Source organism: Cololabis saira, chromosome 20 (genome assembly GCF_033807715.1).
Source record: "Cololabis saira isolate AMF1-May2022 chromosome 20, fColSai1.1, whole genome shotgun sequence".
Lineage (NCBI taxonomy): Eukaryota > Metazoa > Chordata > Actinopteri > Beloniformes > Belonidae > Cololabis > Cololabis saira.
The window spans coordinates 10,681,702-10,702,255 of record NC_084606.1 but is presented as its reverse complement, the minus strand read 5'-3'; the positions used below and the strand labels follow the sequence as shown (position 1 = coordinate 10,702,255).

General features: G+C 42.2%; 1 protein-coding gene across 1 annotated transcript; it reads left to right on the top strand.

Moving 5' to 3' along the window:
• Positions 1-11,707: 11,707 nt before the first annotated feature.
• On the top strand, positions 11,708-18,648 carry LOC133420187 (mucin-3A-like). Its single transcript, XM_061709787.1, has 12 exons — positions 11,708-12,424; positions 12,547-12,656; positions 13,917-13,978; positions 14,128-14,173; positions 14,255-14,307; positions 14,397-14,515; positions 14,688-14,750; positions 15,100-15,253; positions 15,477-15,638; positions 16,961-17,043; positions 17,235-17,359; positions 17,439-18,648. The coding sequence occupies exons 3-12, from the start codon at positions 13,917-13,919 to the stop codon at positions 17,481-17,483; spliced, it is 912 nt and encodes a 303-aa protein (XP_061565771.1). The 5' UTR covers positions 11,708-12,424; positions 12,547-12,656; the 3' UTR covers positions 17,484-18,648.
• The last annotated feature ends 1,906 nt before the right edge of the window (positions 18,649-20,554 follow it).

The window sequence follows — 20,554 nt, the reverse complement described above, 5'->3', positions numbered from 1 at the left end:
TATTATTGTAGGTAGGGGCCCATAGTGAGTTTGTGTCCAGGGCCCGTGGTCATGATAATCCGTCCTTGTACCTTAAAGTTTGCCATTTGTGACTTTCATGTCATAAATGGGCTCTTAACTTTGTAATTGATTCAGCAGAAAAACTTGTGTCAAAGAGAGATTCGTCTGGGTAAATAATTCTGATGCTACAAATCATTAATCACATATATGATCTTTTGATAACTCCAACCAGCCTCATTGCAGAGTTTGTTAATGGCAATAAAAGATACAATGTTATGTCACTAACGATGCCATCTTAAAGTTCAAACATTATCTTCAGATCAACTTTTTACACAATCAAGGAAATATTCAGTAGAGATACATTTTTATATGGTTTTGTTAGAAGCCGGTCCCTTTGTGTTACACTTATGTTGGACATTATTCTGCACTTCTCGCCTCCCTGATGCCCTGGTCTGACTTCGCCCCTCATTGCAATATATATATTACCAATTCTAATTCTAATAATTATTCTTGGCGTTATCGTGATATATTGTTTTATAGTGTATTATTACATTATGTTATGAGATCTCATGGGATTTTATATTATAGTATTATTATATTGTTATATATTATAGTATGGTGATATAATTTTGTTATATGTTATAATATTATAAAAATGATTATGTTATATTAGGATATTATTATATGCTATTATAGTATTACATATATTACTTTATATTATATCGTGCTATATTATATCACTCTATATGGTAATTATCTATTTATTTATTTTCACACACACACTGTACATACATACATGTACTGTATTTTAAAAGTTCTGCATTGGTTTGGCTGCTATGGGATGCTATAGGCTTAAGGGATTTTGGCTGGTAAATCTGGAGCATCTGGAGCCTTCCTACACCCAGGTAATGCCACGGATAATGATGATGATGATGATCTAAAGAGCAGACGTTGGTGCAGGAACTACAGGACTGTCTCAGAAAATTAGAATATTGTGATTTTCTGTAAAGCAATTACCGGTACAAAAACAAAAATGTCATACATTCTGGATTCATTAGGCATCCTGTGACAGACACACGCACTGATCCATGCTGCCAACGTTTAGGCAGTCTTTGGCAAACACAGCAGCCTGGAATATACATCCTCAATATGGCGTTTTCTTCACGTTTCCTGTTTTTCTCTGCCTTTCTGATCAGCGCATGTTTTCATGGTAAGATTCACAAGAACTTTAATGGATGATGTTCACCTTGTATAATGTTTTTTATGGCAGTTTCACCCAGTTAACTGTTGTTTCCATCATCCATCCAAGTCGCACTTTTCAACATAGGTGACAACTGGAGGTTTTTTCTATTGATATACAATCAAATAGCTAGGTTTAGCCTTGCTCATAAAGAAGCTTTAGTGAAACACCAGAGAACAGATAAAACTATAATGGCATCAGTTCAGAGTCATCCAAAGTGTGGAAGTCTTCACCTTTCATTTTAAAGTGTCTTCAAGTTTGTTTAAAAAAAAAAAAACTTCTCTGCTGTTTTTTTTCATTAGCTGCGTGAATTAAGTTCACGGCTAACAAGGTTCTCAAAATGTGCTTTTGCACCATGTAAAAATCCTTGAGGGGTAGCTGGAGTAGACGTGAAATGCTCAGGACTTTGACCTCCAACCACGCCGTGCATGGGTGGTCAGTTTTTTGGTCATATTTCAAATCTCTATGTCTATAAAAGTGAATCATTTACGTCTTTAAATTCTCGAGTTATTATTATTATTATTACAAATCAACTGAAATATTGCAAGCCTTTTACTGCTGATCATGGCTTACAGCTTAAGAAAACTCAAATATCCTATCTAAAAAAATGTGAATATTCTGGGAATCTTAATCTTAAACTGTAAACCATAATCAGCAATATCAAAATAATAAAAGGCTTGCAATATTTCAGTTGATTTGTAATGAATCCAGAATGTATGACATTTTTGTTTTTTTAATTGCATTACAGAAAATAAAGAACTTTATCACAATATTCTTATTTTCTGAGACAGTCCTGTATATGGAGAATGTTATCTCCTTGAATGTGCCATCACACGTCCGATTAGACCAGATTAAGTGGACGCCACCCAGCTCTGAAAATATGTCCATCAGCCATATGCACTGGTCTAGCGTTGAACAGGTAGTTCAATCAGATGCAATGAGTTATCAACACTTACCGTCCACTCAGCGTCTATGCAGTCCAACCTCGTAAAGGACATTCTAATATGGCGTCTATGTTTCATGTCATGAATTTCCCACATTGGTAAATCCTGAGAAACAGACACCGATCCAAATGGTGTTGATTTCATGTCCTAATAACCATCCTTAATGCGACCACAAGAAAACCGGTTAAACCAGTTCTATCCAGACCTGGATAGACCTGGTTTTGAGAGTTCCACTGAAAACGATGCAGAGTCCTGAACCAAGAAACGTTCATAAGGTGGTATCCTCCAATTGTCTTTTTTGCCATGGTAATGTGACTGGCACTAACATGTCCGACTGGGTTTAGGGAGGTAACCAAGAATGGCAGAGTGTTCTTGGTTTGTAGTAATTGCTCAGCGGTCATGTTCTGGGTCTCTGGAAAGAGCCTAGAGACAACTTATGTTCTAATAGACGTTATATAAAATTGAATTGAATTGAATTGAATTGAATTGAATTGAAGAGTGAGCGGGCAGCAGTGGGAGTGGTAAGACAATAGGGGTGCTCACTGCAACACACAAAACATAGGATATTTAGAAAGCTTTCGACTCGTGACCAAAGTAAAACAACTTAATTGCGGGGCTTGATCAATATGAAGAGGCATCAAAATTGGATAAAGGGCATTAAAAAAAACAAACCAACAAGGTTTCAAACCAAAGCACACTGAAATGCAGAAAACAGCTACTGAAAGAATGTGCTATGTGCTATTTTAATATTATTCTGCAGCGATAACTTTCAAGGATGGGGACTTAAGACTTACTTACTTGGTTAGATATTTAAAAAAAAATTCAGATATTTTCTGAACATTTTTATTTTTATTTTACTTTATTTATTAAGGATCCCCATTAGCTGGTGCCATAGCAGCCAGTTAGTCTTCCTGGGGTCCGCAACACATACACCACACAAATGGAAATATATTGTGTGTAAAAGCAGTTGTTAATAAGTGAATGGTGTTAATATATTTAAATTATTTAAAAAAAAAAGAAAAGCAAAAGTTTTCAATTAATAACAGACAAATGTATGGTTAAATTGGTAGGAAAAGTCAAGAGTGCTGTGAGGAATTGAAAAGATCAGAGGGAGGCAATTTTACACATAATTCACAGTACTGACCATGCTGTTTATTGGGAAGGCTCAAAAAAGGCTCAGTGCCGTCAGCAAGACGGCACTGTTAAGCAACAAAACCAAAAACGTAATCAAACATTGTGACCAGTTTAAGGTTACTGAGACCACTAAACTAATATACACATTGTGACTGAGTATTGAACATTAAAGGGACCTATTATGACATTTAATGTATATTTTAAACAGGCCTTGAATGTCTTAAAAACAATCAAAATATTGTTAATTCTACATAAATCAGAAATTCAGCCTCTGGGCCATGTCTTTATTTTTACCGCTTCTAGCCTCCTTTTTCTGTGAGTGATTCTGAGGGGAGGGGAGGCTATGATAATGAGGCTCTGTGCTAATTGGCTGACGTGTAGCAGAGGAGGGAACAAAGCCTCTCCGGGCAGAAGAGCAGCGGCTGCGTACACTATCAAAGCGTGTCCCATGCGATGCGATCAAACTTCAGTGACAAAATCAATTCCATTGCTTTATTTTTTTTGTATTGGACCGTGAATTACGCCTGAATTACGGTTCTGCGTTAAATCGACGCGTACCCTACGCCGTAGGCTCTGCGTTGGTGTAACGCGGAACCATAAATCAGCCTTTAGTCACCTTGTCTTCACACAGGAAGATTTAATTGAATTCTAAACAGGGACACCACAGTTATTTACTCCGATTCTTCATCATTTAATTTCTTATGTTACAAGACAAATGAATCATGTTAACTGTAAAGAAATCAAAACACTGAATTTTCACAAATGGCAACTTTATTGTTAAAAAAATACAAATAAAATAACATGTAGCCTATGCACTATTGCTGGCTCAAGGAAGGACCGTGCATTTCTTCTGAAGGTATCGTTGAACAGCTTCAGGTGCATTGCTTGGAAGATCTGAAACCATAAACCGAAATAAATGTATTACGGTACTAATAGAGCTCCGTAACACGGAGTAACTCCGGAGCTAAGCTAAATACTTAGCACATGCAAAGATCATACTTGTAAACAAATATAAATAAAGTAAAAAAATAACTTTACTTACCGCTGACTCGTGTGCAGTTGCCGGGTCCGTACTGTGGGCACTGATCCTTTTATGAGGGTAAGTGTTGATGCAAAACCTCAATTCTACTGTCCCTCGCTGTTCAGCAGCCACCGCTGCTGAACAATGGCGGACGCTCCGCCCGGCGGAGTTAGTTGTGGGCGTGGTTTCAGCAGCGGAGGAGACCGAGGCGTGGTTTGCATTTTGCTTACGTAACGAAAATGCACAAATCTGAACGGCTCGTAAAAGTCACATGACACTGGAAGGGTCCTCCGGGCGGGGTGAACAGACCCTGCAGAATTCAGTTGCATTCTTCCTTCTCTGAGTTGTCAGGGTGAGGGGAGACCATTTTATATATGTTAAAGCAAGAAAAAACTTGTTTTTCATAATAGGTCCCCTTTAAATTTGTTAAATGCAACCACACTGCAACCTACGGTATATCGGGCACTAATCCACTCAAATTCTGTGTTCACACATAACAATGTCGGGGACTTCTCTGATGATGGTGAATTATGTATACTATTGATACCACGTTGCATTATTTTCCTGTCAGGGTAAATGTTACAAAATCAGGAAATTCAAGAAAAAAAGAAAAATTATGTGCTATAATGTATCAACCTGTCTCATATTCACGCTTATTTCCATCCACAGATGTATACTCACAGACTACAGTTATAGACGCCACAAGTCACAACCAACCATCTGAATCAACAGCTTCACCTGTCCCAGTCACAACAGAAATAGCCGAGACTACTTCAACATCTGAATCCATAACACCAGTGTCAGGGACAACTAAGGACAGTGCTTCTACCCTGGAACCTAGTACAAGCCCTGGGGATTCAACGTCTGACACCGCAGAAACAACATCAGTAGCTGAAACAACCAATCAAACCGGCACAGGAACATCTGCAAGTTCTGATGCAACCACACCATCTGAATCAACAGCTTCACCTGTCCCAGTCACAACACAAATAGCCGAGACCACTTCAACATCTGAATCCATAACACCAGTGTCAGGGACAACTAAGGACAGTGCTACTACCCTGGAACCTAGTACAAGTCCTGGGAATTCAACGTCTGACCCCGCAGGAACAACATCAGTGGCTGAAATAACCAATCCAACCGGGACAAGAACATCTGCACCTTCTGATGCAACCACGTCATCTGAATCAACAGCTTCACCTGTCCCAGTCACAACACAAATAGCCGAGACCACTTCAACATCTGATTCCATAACACCAGTGTCAGGGACAACTAAGGACAGTGCTACTACCCTGGAACCTAGTACAAGTCCTGGGAATTCAACGTCTGACCCCGCAGGAACAACATCAGTGGCTGAAATAACCAATCCAACCGGGACAGGAACATCTGCACCTTCTGATGCAACCACGTCATCTGAATCAACAGCTTCACCTGTCCCAGTCACAACACAAATAGCCGAGACCACTTCAACATCTGATTCCATAACACCAGTGTCAGGGACAACTAAGGACAGTGCTACTACCCTGGAACCTAGTACAAGTCCTGGGAATTCAACGTCTGACCCCGCAGGAACAACATCAGTGGCTGAAATAACCAATCCAACCGGGACAGGAACATCGGCACCTTCTGATGCAACCACGTCATCTGAATCAACAGCTTCACCTGTCCCAGTCACAACACAAATAGCCAAGACCACTTTAACATCTGAATCCATAACACCAGTGTCAGGGACAACTAAGGACAGTGCTTCTACACTGGAACCTAGCACAAGTCCTGGGGATTCAACGTTTGACCCCGCAGAAACAACATCAGTGGCTGAAATAACCAATCCAACCGGGACAGGAACATCTGCATCTTCTGATGCAACCACACCATCTAAATCAACAGCTTCATCTGTCCCAGTCACAACACAAATAGCCGAGACCACTTCAACATCTGATTCCATAACACCAGTGTCAGGGACAACTAAGGACAGTGCTACTACCCTGGAACCTAGTACAAGTCCTGGGAATTCAACGTCTGACCCCGCAGGAACAACATCAGTGGCTGAAATAACCAATCCAACCGGGACAAGAACATCTGCACCTTCTGATGCAACCACGTCATCTGAATCAACAGCTTCACCTGTCCCAGTCACAACACAAATAGCCGAGACCACTTCAACATCTGATTCCATAACACCAGTGTCAGGGACAACTAAGGACAGTGCTACTACCCTGGAACCTAGTACAAGTCCTGGGAATTCAACGTCTGACCCCGCAGGAACAACATCAGTGGCTGAAATAACCAATCCAACCGGGACAGGAACATCTGCACCTTCTGATGCAACCACGTCATCTGAATCAACAGCTTCACCTGTCCCAGTCACAACACAAATAGCCGAGACCACTTCAACATCTGATTCCATAACACCAGTGTCAGGGACAACTAAGGACAGTGCTACTACCCTGGAACCTAGTACAAGTCCTGGGAATTCAACGTCTGACCCCGCAGGAACAACATCAGTGGCTGAAATAACCAATCCAACCGGGACAGGAACATCTGCATCTTCTGATGCAACCACACCATCTAAATCAACAGCTTCATCTGTCCCAGTCACAACACAAATAGCCGAGACCACTTTAACATCTGATTCCATAACACCAGTGTCAGGGACAACTAAGGACAGTGCTACTACCCTGGAACCTAGTACAAGTCCTGGGAATTCAACGTCTGACCCCGCAGGAACAACATCAGTGGCTGAAATAACCAATCCAACCGGGACAGGAACATCTGCACCTTCTGATGCAACCACGTCATCTGAATCAACAGCTTCACCTGTCCCAGTCACAACACAAATAGCCGAGACCACTTCAACATCTGATTCCATAACACCAGTGTCAGGGACAACTAAGGACAGTGCTACTACCCTGGAACCTAGTACAAGTCCTGGGAATTCAACGTCTGACCCCGCAGGAACAACATCAGTGGCTGAAATAACCAATCCAACCGGGACAGGAACATCGGCACCTTCTGATGCAACCACGTCATCTGAATCAACAGCTTCACCTGTCCCAGTCACAACACAAATAGCCAAGACCACTTTAACATCTGAATCCATAACACCAGTGTCAGGGACAACTAAGGACAGTGCTTCTACACTGGAACCTAGCACAAGTCCTGGGGATTCAACGTTTGACCCCGCAGAAACAACATCAGTGGCTGAAATAACCAATCCAACCGGGACAGGAACATCTGCATCTTCTGATGCAACCACACCATCTAAATCAACAGCTTCATCTGTCCCAGTCACAACACAAATAGCCGAGACCACTTCAACATCTGATTCCATAACACCAGTGTCAGGGACAACTAAGGACAGTGCTACTACCCTGGAACCTAGTACAAGTCCTGGGAATTCAACGTCTGACCCCGCAGGAACAACATCAGTGGCTGAAATAACCAATCCAACCGGGACAGGAACATCTGCACCTTCTGATGCAACCACGTCATCTGAATCAACAGCTTCACCTGTCCCAGTCACAACACAAATAGCCGAGACCACTTCAACATCTGATTCCATAACACCAGTGTCAGGGACAACTAAGGACAGTGCTACTACCCTGGAACCTAGTACAAGTCCTGGGAATTCAACGTCTGACCCCGCAGGAACAACATCAGTGGCTGAAATAACCAATCCAACCGGGACAGGAACATCTGCATCTTCTGATGCAACCACACCATCTAAATCAACAGCTTCATCTGTCCCAGTCACAACACAAATAGCCGAGACCACTTCAACATCTGATTCCATAACACCAGTGTCAGGGACAACTAAGGACAGTGCTACTACCCTGGAACCTAGTACAAGTCCTGGGAATTCAACGTCTGACCCCGCAGGAACAACATCAGTGGCTGAAATAACCAATCCAACCGGGACAGGAACATCTGCACCTTCTGATGCAACCACGTTATCTGAATCAACAGCTTCACCTGTCCCAGTCACAACACAAATAGCCAAGACCACTTTAACATCTGAATCCATAACACCAGTGTCAGGGACAACTAAGGACAGTGCTTCTACACTGGAACCTAGCACAAGTCCTGGGGATTCAACGTTTGACCCCGCAGAAACAACATCAGTGGCTGAAATAACCAATCCAACCGGGACAGGAACATCTGCATCTTCTGATGCAACCACACCATCTAAATCAACAGCTTCATCTGTCCCAGTCACAACACAAATAGCCGAGACCACTTCAACATCTGATTCCATAACACCAGTGTCAGGGACAACTAAGGACAGTGCTACTACCCTGGAACCTAGTACAAGTCCTGGGAATTCAACGTCTGACCCCGCAGGAACAACATCAGTGGCTGAAATAACCAATCCAACCGGGACAAGAACATCTGCACCTTCTGATGCAACCACGTCATCTGAATCAACAGCTTCACCTGTCCCAGTCACAACACAAATAGCCGAGACCACTTCAACATCTGATTCCATAACACCAGTGTCAGGGACAACTAAGGACAGTGCTAATACCCTGGAACCTAGTACAAGTCCTGGGAATTCAACGTCTGACCCCGCAGGAACAACATCAGTGGCTGAAATAACCAATCCAACCGGGACAGGAACATCTGCACCTTCTGATGCAACCACGTCATCTGAATCAACAGCTTCACCTGTCCCAGTCACAACACAAATAGCCGAGACCACTTCAACATCTGATTCCATAACACCAGTGTCAGGGACAACTAAGGACAGTGCTACTACCCTGGAACCTAGTACAAGTCCTGGGAATTCAACGTCTGACCCCGCAGGAACAACATCAGTGGCTGAAATAACCAATCCAACCGGGACAGGAACATCGGCACCTTCTGATGCAACCACGTCATCTGAATCAACAGCTTCACCTGTCCCAGTCACAACACAAATAGCCAAGACCACTTTAACATCTGAATCCATAACACCAGTGTCAGGGACAACTAAGGACAGTGCTTCTACACTGGAACCTAGCACAAGTCCTGGGGATTCAACGTTTGACCCCGCAGAAACAACATCAGTGGCTGAAATAACCAATCCAACCGGGACAGGAACATCTGCATCTTCTGATGCAACCACACCATCTAAATCAACAGCTTCATCTGTCCCAGTCACAACACAAATAGCCGAGACCACTTCAACATCTGATTCCATAACACCAGTGTCAGGGACAACTAAGGACAGTGCTACTACCCTGGAACCTAGTACAAGTCCTGGGAATTCAACGTCTGACCCCGCAGGAACAACATCAGTGGCTGAAATAACCAATCCAACCGGGACAAGAACATCTGCACCTTCTGATGCAACCACGTCATCTGAATCAACAGCTTCACCTGTCCCAGTCACAACACAAATAGCCGAGACCACTTCAACATCTGATTCCATAACACCAGTGTCAGGGACAACTAAGGACAGTGCTACTACCCTGGAACCTAGTACAAGTCCTGGGAATTCAACGTCTGACCCCGCAGGAACAACATCAGTGGCTGAAATAACCAATCCAACCGGGACAGGAACATCTGCACCTTCTGATGCAACCACGTCATCTGAATCAACAGCTTCACCTGTCCCAGTCACAACACAAATAGCCGAGACCACTTCAACATCTGATTCCATAACACCAGTGTCAGGGACAACTAAGGACAGTGCTACTACCCTGGAACCTAGTACAAGTCCTGGGAATTCAACGTCTGACCCCGCAGGAACAACATCAGTGGCTGAAATAACCAATCCAACCGGGACAGGAACATCTGCATCTTCTGATGCAACCACACCATCTAAATCAACAGCTTCATCTGTCCCAGTCACAACACAAATAGCCGAGACCACTTCAACATCTGATTCCATAACACCAGTGTCAGGGACAACTAAGGACAGTGCTACTACCCTGGAACCTAGTACAAGTCCTGGGAATTCAACGTCTGACCCCGCAGGAACAACATCAGTGGCTGAAATAACCAATCCAACCGGGACAGGAACATCTGCACCTTCTGATGCAACCACGTTATCTGAATCAACAGCTTCACCTGTCCCAGTCACAACACAAATAGCCAAGACCACTTTAACATCTGAATCCATAACACCAGTGTCAGGGACAACTAAGGACAGTGCTTCTACACTGGAACCTAGCACAAGTCCTGGGGATTCAACGTTTGACCCCGCAGAAACAACATCAGTGGCTGAAATAACCAATCCAACTGGGACAGGAACATCTGCATCTTCTGATGCAACCACACCATCTAAATCAACAGCTTCATCTGTCCCAGTCACAACACAAATAGCCGAGACCACTTCAACATCTGATTCCATAACACCAGTGTCAGGGACAACTAAGGACAGTGCTACTACCCTGGAACCTAGTACAAGTCCTGGGAATTCAACGTCTGACCCCGCAGGAACAACATCAGTGGCTGAAATAACCAATCCAACCGGGACAAGAACATCTGCACCTTCTGATGCAACCACGTCATCTGAATCAACAGCTTCACCTGTCCCAGTCACAACACAAATAGCCGAGACCACTTCAACATCTGATTCCATAACACCAGTGTCAGGGACAACTAAGGACAGTGCTACTACCCTGGAACCTAGTACAAGTCCTGGGAATTCAACGTCTGACCCCGCAGGAACAACATCAGTGGCTGAAATAACCAATCCAACCGGGACAGGAACATCTGCACCTTCTGATGCAACCACGTCATCTGAATCAACAGCTTCACCTGTCCCAGTCACAACACAAATAGCCGAGACCACTTCAACATCTGATTCCATAACACCAGTGTCAGGGACAACTAAGGACAGTGCTACTACCCTGGAACCTAGTACAAGTCCTGGGAATTCAACGTCTGACCCCGCAGGAACAACATCAGTGGCTGAAATAACCAATCCAACCGGGACAGGAACATCGGCACCTTCTGATGCAACCACGTCATCTGAATCAACAGCTTCACCTGTCCCAGTCACAACACAAATAGCCAAGACCACTTTAACATCTGAATCCATAACACCAGTGTCAGGGACAACTAAGGACAGTGCTTCTACACTGGAACCTAGCACAAGTCCTGGGGATTCAACGTTTGACCCCGCAGAAACAACATCAGTGGCTGAAATAACCAATCCAACCGGGACAGGAACATCTGCATCTTCTGATGCAACCACACCATCTAAATCAACAGCTTCATCTGTCCCAGTCACAACACAAATAGCCGAGACCACTTCAACATCTGATTCCATAACACCAGTGTCAGGGACAACTAAGGACAGTGCTACTACCCTGGAACCTAGTACAAGTCCTGGGAATTCAACGTCTGACCCCGCAGGAACAACATCAGTGGCTGAAATAACCAATCCAACCGGGACAGGAACATCTGCAAGTTCTGATGCAACCACACCATCTGAATCAACAGTTTCATCTGTCCCAGTCACAACACAAATAGCCGAGACCACTTCAACATCTGAATCCATAACACCAGTGTCAGGGACAACTAAGGACAGTGCTACTACCCTGGAACCTAGTACAAGTCCTGGGGATTCAACGTCTGACCCCGCAGAAACAACATCAGTGGCTGAAATAACCAATCCAACCGGGACAGGAACATCTGCATCTCCTGATGCAACCACACCATCTGAATCAACAGCTTCATCTGTTCCAGTCACAACACAAATAGCCGAGACCACTTCAACATCTGAATCCATAACACCAGTGTCAGGGACAACTAAGGACAGTGCTACTACCCTGGAACCTAGTACAAGTCCTGGGGATTCAACGTCTGACCCCGCAGAAACAACATCAGTGGCTGAAATAACCAATCCAACCGGGACAGGAACATCTGCATCTCCTGATGCAACCACACCATCTAAATCAACAGCTTCATCTGTCCCAGTCACAACACAAATAGCTGAGACCACTTCAACATCTGACCCCGCAGGAACAACATTAGTGGCAATAACATGTAAGCCTTTGGACTGTGAAAATGGTGGTACTTTCACTGGATGCAAGTGTATATGTACATCTGGATACACTGGAGAAACATGCAAGTTTATTGACTCAATCGAGCCAGGTACTGCTGTCTCACACATATTCTTTAACACATTTACTAAATGCTGTTGTACTAAATTCTTACTAAAACTCTTACTGAAAGTTGCTAAATCTGCTGTCCAATGCATTTCATTTTCTCTACAGAAAACTTTAATCGGTCGGTGATAGTTAACGTGACAGTTGATGCAGTGATTGAAAACTGTAGCAACGAATCAAGTGAATACAAAGATTTTGTCCAAGACTTCAAAACAAAGGTAAAAAAAAAAAAGAAAAAGATGCACATCCACACAGCATTTCTGAAATACATAATAATAATTAATAATAAGACAGCAAATATTTTTGGAGCATTTTATTTATTCATTTATGGAGCATGAGAGTGACGGAAGAATTGGGGTAGCATCTGCATGTATGCAAAGTCTTTACTAGTCTGTGGTGAAGAATACATTGAGCCAAAAGGTAACATTCTCAGTTCACCTGCTGATTTACGTTCTGTAAATTTAACTGTTGGTAGTGACTGATAGAATAAGACTGTGGAATGAAGCAGCTCAAGTGAGTTTCCTGCACAAAGAATGGCTAGACACGATTTGACGGGAGAAGTTCAATGACCTAGGAGAGACTGAGTAGGGTTGTTGTTCCTCCACATCAACAAGTCAGTTCAGGTGATTTGGGCAGCTGGGGGCAAAAACAACAACAAAATGAAAAAGGAACAGGTATGCAAGACACTTTAAAAAAATAAAAACAATAATAAAACACATTGTGTCTAAGGATGCTCCTTAGACACTTTCTTAGGGAGGGATATTGGACATGTCCACCCAGGTGGAGGCCCCATGGTTGTCCCAGGAGATGGTGCAGATATTTTATTGCTTGTCCGACTTGGGAATGCCTTGATATTCCCCCAAAGGAGCTACAGCGCAGTATTCCCCTCACTCCTACGACTTTCCAGTCCTAGATGATACCTAAACTCCTCCACCTGAGGCATCAACCTTGAGAAGTCAGTCCTCGGTTTTCAAAGATGAGGACCATAGCCTCAGACTTAAAGGTGCCGATTTTTATCCCAGCTGCAAATCACTTCAGTATCTGCTGTAGGTCTTAGCCCAAAGAAGCCAAGAGAGCCACATAATCTGCCAAAAAGCAAAGAGGCTTTCCTTTGCCATCCAAACTGTAAACGCTCCTTCCCGTCACCACACCAAATTCTTTCCATAAATGTTAGAACTGGTGTCAAACAGTAGCCCTGGAAGAGTCCAAAACCCATGAGAAATGTGGCAAAAGGCCCAGTGCCCCATCCTCCCAAAGTACCTCCTTCAGGTTACCAACTGCATGGTGGTCATGGTCCCTATCAAATTCCGAAAAGTACTAATAACTTCATCTGAACTTTTCAACGCATAGTTGAGAATAGTTATCTTAGAAAGATGCCCATACTAAAGCAGGAAAGGGTTAATAAGCTTGTGGTAACGTTAATTAGGAAATCACATCAGCAGTCTCAGAAATGAATTGTCCTTGTGCTTCTGTTTCAGATGGAGGCGTATTACAGGAAGTTAGTAGAACACTTCAAAGACGTTGTAGTGACGAGTGTAAGGTAAAATACCTTATATTGATCTCTTGTATAACATAAACACAGAGATGCCGGTTCCAGTAGATCACATGGTGTGGTTTGTGCAAGATGTTTTAACTATGTAATAACTTGAAGTGCCTCTGCCTTTTAACTGTTTTTATTGTATCTTTCAGCTGTGGTGACTCTGAGGTCAAACGATTAGATCACTCTGAGGAAGAGGTACGGTGACTCTTTAAACAGGATATCAAATCAAAGATCTAATATTATTGCTGGTCATTAAGTGTTCTGTCTTCATTTCAGATGAGGTTATCAGTTGAAGCTTTGGCTAGCCGCCTCACACAAAGGGCAGGAGGGTAAGTGAGAGATGATGTCCTGACATTTTCATTTAACACATCAGTTCACAATAATTCATCTGAAATGATTAAAACTCTTTGTGTCACAGTGTCAGAGTCTCACACGATGTGATTTTGGAAATCCCAAACAACAATTCTGATGATCTGTATAAAGATCGCTTGGAAGAACTCACAGAGGCCATCAAAAACTGCACAAAAGCTAGGACAGGTGAGCTTTGAACCAAACTATGAGATCATAGCCACACTGGCTTCAAACTATAAATGTTTTGGTTGCAAAAATTAAACCTTTAGGTTATAAATATGTCATTCGTATTTTTCTTTGTCCAAAAGCCTTTTTTTTCATTGACATTAAATAACAAAAAATTTCCTTTTGTCTATAGAATTGACGGGATGTCCATATAATGTCACAAAAAACGTAGTGGAGGGCACAGAATTAACTTCAGGTAAGTTTTTCTGCACTGTGTGTACTAAATGTAGGTTTATGGTAATACTGGTGTTGTGTAGGCTTCAGTACCTTCCTATAATCCCCATGTGAAGAACCTGTGTCAGTGGAGTGTAAAGAGAAAACACATTCATATTACAACTCATTGTCTGAGTCTGAAATCATTCAAAATTATGCTGGTTTTGATAATATCACCGGTGAGTTTACATGGCTTTTCCCTGTTTTCATGGTCCGGTTGGATGATGTAATCGTTCGTCGGGTTTACACGGAGCAGCCGGTTATCTGGCAGAAGAATCCTTGACTTGTTCTGATCACAGTTTCAGCTGACGTCTCTATTTCTGTGTCTCCAGAAGCGTGTGTGGAGAAGTTCTACCAACTTCTAAAGGTCCCTGGCAAATACGTGTGCTCGACTGTTTGCGATTACCCTGAGATACACCCTAGCCCGAAAATGTGCCTGAACAATGGCAGGTGCCAATTTCTCAGGGGGTTTGGACCTATGTGCAAGTGAGTCGACTTCGATAGCGAGTTTAATACATTTGAAAATCAAATAAAACATTAAAACGTCAAATTCACTTATTCCCATGTTTCAGTTAGTTCCCAGGAAAGGTTCCCAACACCTACCAGAACTTTTTCAGGCTTAATAGTAATATTTAAATCCATACCACCGCTGGGTATTTTGCATTGGTGTCATGGAAATCCCTGTTGATTAACTTTGCTCTTTCTTCAGGTGTCACGATGAGGACTCGTTTTGGTACAGTGGCGATGACTGCAGTCTGCCAATACATAAGATGGGTCTGTACGCAGGTCTGAGCGTGACCTTGGGTCTGCTCTTGGTGACCGTGGGATCCCTGACTGCATACACGCTGGTCAACAGACGCGAACAATCACAGTAAGCTCTACTCTGACTTTGTTTTTTTCATGAAAAAAATGCGGTGTTGCATGTAACGCATGCGCATTAAGAGTTCAGAGGGATCACGGCTCTCTGGGAAACAGAAATCACAACACGAAAAATGGATTTTCATTCTGAAAAGTTGTTTATACAGGTACGGCAGAGAAAAGTCAGTTCACTCTCAAGAGATTAAATCATCCAGCCAAATCCACACCAGTGTAGTTTTAACAACTTGGAGGATGGTGTTAGTGGCTATGGTTACATGATGTTTTTTCATTCGGAATTAATTATTCCGAATTAAATAATTCCGAATTAAACTATTATCCTTCGAGTTTACATGCAAATAGTAATTCCGAATTGAGGTTTACATGGAAAACACGTTTGATCCGCTTTATCCAATTCCTCTTAAGGTCTGGGGGTTGGGAAGGTTCTGATTGGATAGTGGGACGGAACGGAAATTCTGTCTACCGAAAGAAAAACAAACGTAGCCGCTACAACTTTGAAAAGCTCACAATTTTTATGTTTCCTGCCATCTGTTCTTTTAATTATTTCCAGGTCCTCCAAGCTATTTATTAAATAAATGGTCTCTGCTCTTGACCACCGTTTACTCTGTGCTGCCATCTTGAAACTTTGTTTTGAAAACAAGCCCAGCGTGGAATATACAGTAAGTCTCATGGCGACAGACGGGCGAGGGAACGAGCAGCGCAGAAAGACCGGAATTAATTTAAAGCGGAATTAATGTATACATGATCGCTGAATTATTCTATTCGGATGTAAAATCGGAATAAACCAGCCACTTACTTCGGAATTAAGTTTAATTCGGAATGGCCATTTTAATTCGGAATTAGGTGTTTACATGGTAATTTGTATTCTATTTACTATTATAAATCGGATTTAATTTTAATTCTGAATTAAAGAGGAATTAAACTTTCCATGTAAACGCACAATATCATTGTAAGGGCGGGTTTGGAGAGGGCTTTTAGGGGTTACTCAACACGGAGACCAGTTGTATATTCCCTAGACGTTTATTTGAACTTGTGGACCAACAACATCTTCTACTAGCTGCTATAACGGACCACGGATCCAGTTCCCCTCAGCTCTCACCTCTCTTTATAGACCAGGCATGGAAAGCTCGGTTTTTCCCCACTCTCTACTTCCACGTTCATTTCAAAATAAATGTCTGTGTACACATTCATCACAAAATAAAAGTCTGCGCATATATTCATTTCAAAATAAAAGTCCTGGTACATTCTCAGTGTTTACATAATCAACATGTTTTGTGATTAAATCAGAAATGAAAGAAAAGCTGTTTGTTTCTGCAGAAAGAAAGACCGAAAAGAGAAGCTGGTGAACCAGTGGTTCGATGAGGACTTTCAGTGGTCTCGATCCGACAGCCCGTATGCAGGTAGGAAGTCTATGGCCGAGCACATACACACTTCTGTCCAATTATATACTTGTAAAGCACCAATTCAGAGTAAAAGTCAGCTAAAGGCATTTTAGTCTGAAAAACAAATCTAAATAACACCCTTTAAATTAAGTCCAGAATGGAACCTGTTGTTAGTCCACCTTAAACTCCCCTTGTTGTGTTTCTTCTAGTCTACAATGAAAACCCAACCTTCAGAGATGACGAATCAGCTGGAAACAGCACGTACAGAAACGGCATGGTGCTCTCCGACGTTGGATTCCCACAGCCTACCAGTTACTCCCATTTCCAACAGCCGGTCCGTGCCAACCTGCACAAGTGAAGATTTGCTCTCCGCCGTTCGTCATTCTGACGGTTTCTTCTTCTCTTCTCCACAGATGAGGATCAACAGGCCGCGGGTCAGGACCACCTCGGATGCCTGAACGCTGCTGTCAAACCTTCAACGTTTTTTGTTTTCATGCAACATTTTCTTAGAACTGTTTTTGCTGCCTTTATGAACTATTAATATTCCAGTATTTGTCTTTTTTTACAATAATCTTCCTCATGTAGGTGCTGCTGCTCATTTTCAGCCTTCTCATTCACATGCATAATAACTGTAAAGTAGTCCTGCACCCAGAACAACTTCAAAATCTTGTAAATATTGAATTTTCTAACGACTTATGATGATCATACATGAACAGCACCCTGTCTTTTGTTCGTAAATGCTGGGACCCTTTGCCCCAGCAGGTCTCTGACACTGACCAGGAACAAGCCGCTGTAAATAATAGATAGATGGACTTTAATACATCAGATACTTCCGTATTTGTTCGAGTCAGATCATCATTTACCGCAATTACACTGTAAACCAACATAAAACGCACAAAAGGCACAATATGTCCACTAAGTACAAGAACTCTATTCACGTTTCGTGGGAACGTTGGATGCCGATGTAACTGCTTATTTTCTACATGGATCACAAAGATTTGCTCTTTGAGCTTGCTCAGATTGTTGTGCGTTGTGGTTTAATGCCATCATGGCTTTGCGGCCATGAGAAGCCTGTCATAAATGCTGTTTTTGAAGTTTATCGCGGGCTGATTCCTGTGTGCGGTGTCACGTGCACTCAGCTGTTACAGTTACACACTCATGAAGATGGATTTTGAGCCCGATTATCTAACTTGAAAAGCAGATCATTGACCTTTAGCTAGTACTGACATTTCAGAATCATTAACACGTGTCCTGACACAATAGCAATCGTGTTTCTGCACTTATTATCAGGGATTTGACGACATTGTCAAAGAGGAAGTTCATGATCTACCAATACCAAGGAACACTTTTTGTACTGTGATTTCTTTGCCAGCAAATGAGCACTTTAATGGTGGAAATTCCTACCGGGCGCAAAGTTTTTTTTTAAGTGTCTTTGAGCGTCTAAGTTTATCAAGAGTTTGCTGAGCGAGCTCACGTTTGTCCCTCGGCCAATGATGACAAAGGTCTAAGGCGGAAGGAGGATGAAAGTTAACTACCGTCTGCAATAATGGAAGTTATTGTGATTTTGCACTGTTATTTAATGCTTTGGATTGAGATAAATTAAAATTGTCATTGTCAAAATGATCTTTTCCTGTCTCGTGTTGTGTCATTTGAGTTATATTCACTCATATATACAGTATATATATACACTCATATACATATAAACAGGGCTGCACATAAGTGGGCCGCCAGAGCGCATGCGCCGTCAAAATCCACAGTGCGCTGTCAATCTTGTGCTGCGAAGCGCTTTTGCGTACCAACAGCTGGGGCTCATATTATTGGTTGTGGCCAGACCAGAATACTAATATTAAAAAATCTATTGGGAGAGCTTTTCCCCAGAACTGCCACTCAAAGTTGGTACTGGCCCATCACAGCGCGTCCTTACTCCCCCTCCATGATCGTGGCGGCGGTGGGTTGCGCAGGAAGAGAGGTAAGGATCAGCTTTACTGAACAAACCCCGACACGTCTCGTCAAAATATCCAAGAAGCAAGCGCCATTAAGTTATTATTTTGGCGTTCCACCACCACCAACTACAAAGAGACGCCAAACTGAACCACTACCCGTGGATAGAAACAGAAAACGTGTGTTCGGCGAGAAGTGGCTGCAAGATATTACGCGGCGACGTGTACCGTACGTCGCGTTCCCGCGTATCCTACCCCGTAAGCTCTGCGTTGGTGCAACGCGGAACCATAAATCAGCCAGTGTCCGTCACGGCATGCAGCAGTTTCCTGCAGCAGCAAGACGCTGCTCTCTGATTATGGCTCACAGTTTATGAAAACCCCAAATAAAAAATTAATTAGGGAATATTTTATTAAATCAATAAACAATTCCATCATCAAAATTATAACAAATAAAGGTTCAATATATCTTGCTTTGCATGTAATAAGACTAGGTAATATATTAGTTTCACCTTAAGTTAAATTATTGAAATAGATTAACTTTTACACCATATTCTAGTTGAATTATTGAAATAAATTAACTTTTACACCATATTCTAGTTAACTATTGAAATAAGTTAACTTTTACACCAAATTCTAGTTGAATTATTGAAATAAGTTAACTTTTACACCATATTCTAGTTGAATTATTGAAATAAATGAACTTTTACACCAAATTCTAGTTGAATTATTGAAATAAGTTAACTTTTACACCATATTCTTCACCTGAAGCAATATTCTACACCTTGGCTGATGTGGACATACAGAGCACAGGAGGCTATTTCAGCTGCTATATGGTTGGCTGTCTGTACAGTCATGCAAGTTCAATGCTATTAAAGAACACATTTTTTCATATAAAATAAACACATTTTTATGCAGTTTAGAAGTTTTAGGGCTTTTTTTTGGCTCCTGCGCTGCTGAAATCGGGGCGTCCTTTATTTCTATGTGCAAAATATGCCGTGAGCATCCCAATCTGGTCGATAAAAACTGTAACTTTTATACTGACTCTACAGACTAACACGCACCATAATTTGTTAATTCATCTTTATACGTGAATAAATATCGTTTTGCCTATATAACTTATTCCTGCATCCCTCTTTTATCGATCCAGCGAGACGGGTCACCGCGTTTTTGGAGCCCCAAGTCACATATCCAGGGGCTCCTCTGAGCACCAGACCAAAATAATTATGTGCAGCCCTGCCCTGCATATAAAAGTCACTTGTTCAAACTCGCTCACTCACTCTAACTGGACATTGTGCACTACACTACACAAGTTTGTTCGATTCATTGGTCTATGTACTTTTTATGCTGTTTGTTGCTGCTTTTTTATATTAATTGTATTTTAAAATGTGTGTTTGTATCTCTTGTAAGGTGACCTTGGGTGACCTGAAAGGCGCCTCTAAATAAAATTAATTATTATTATTATTAATTATCTTCAAACAACCAGAAAATGTCTACATTTTAAAACTGCCTGGAAAACATTCATACACTCAGCTTTAAGACCACGCTCTCCGCTCTGATCCTGGCTGGCTGCCAGACCACCTCAGCTCCAG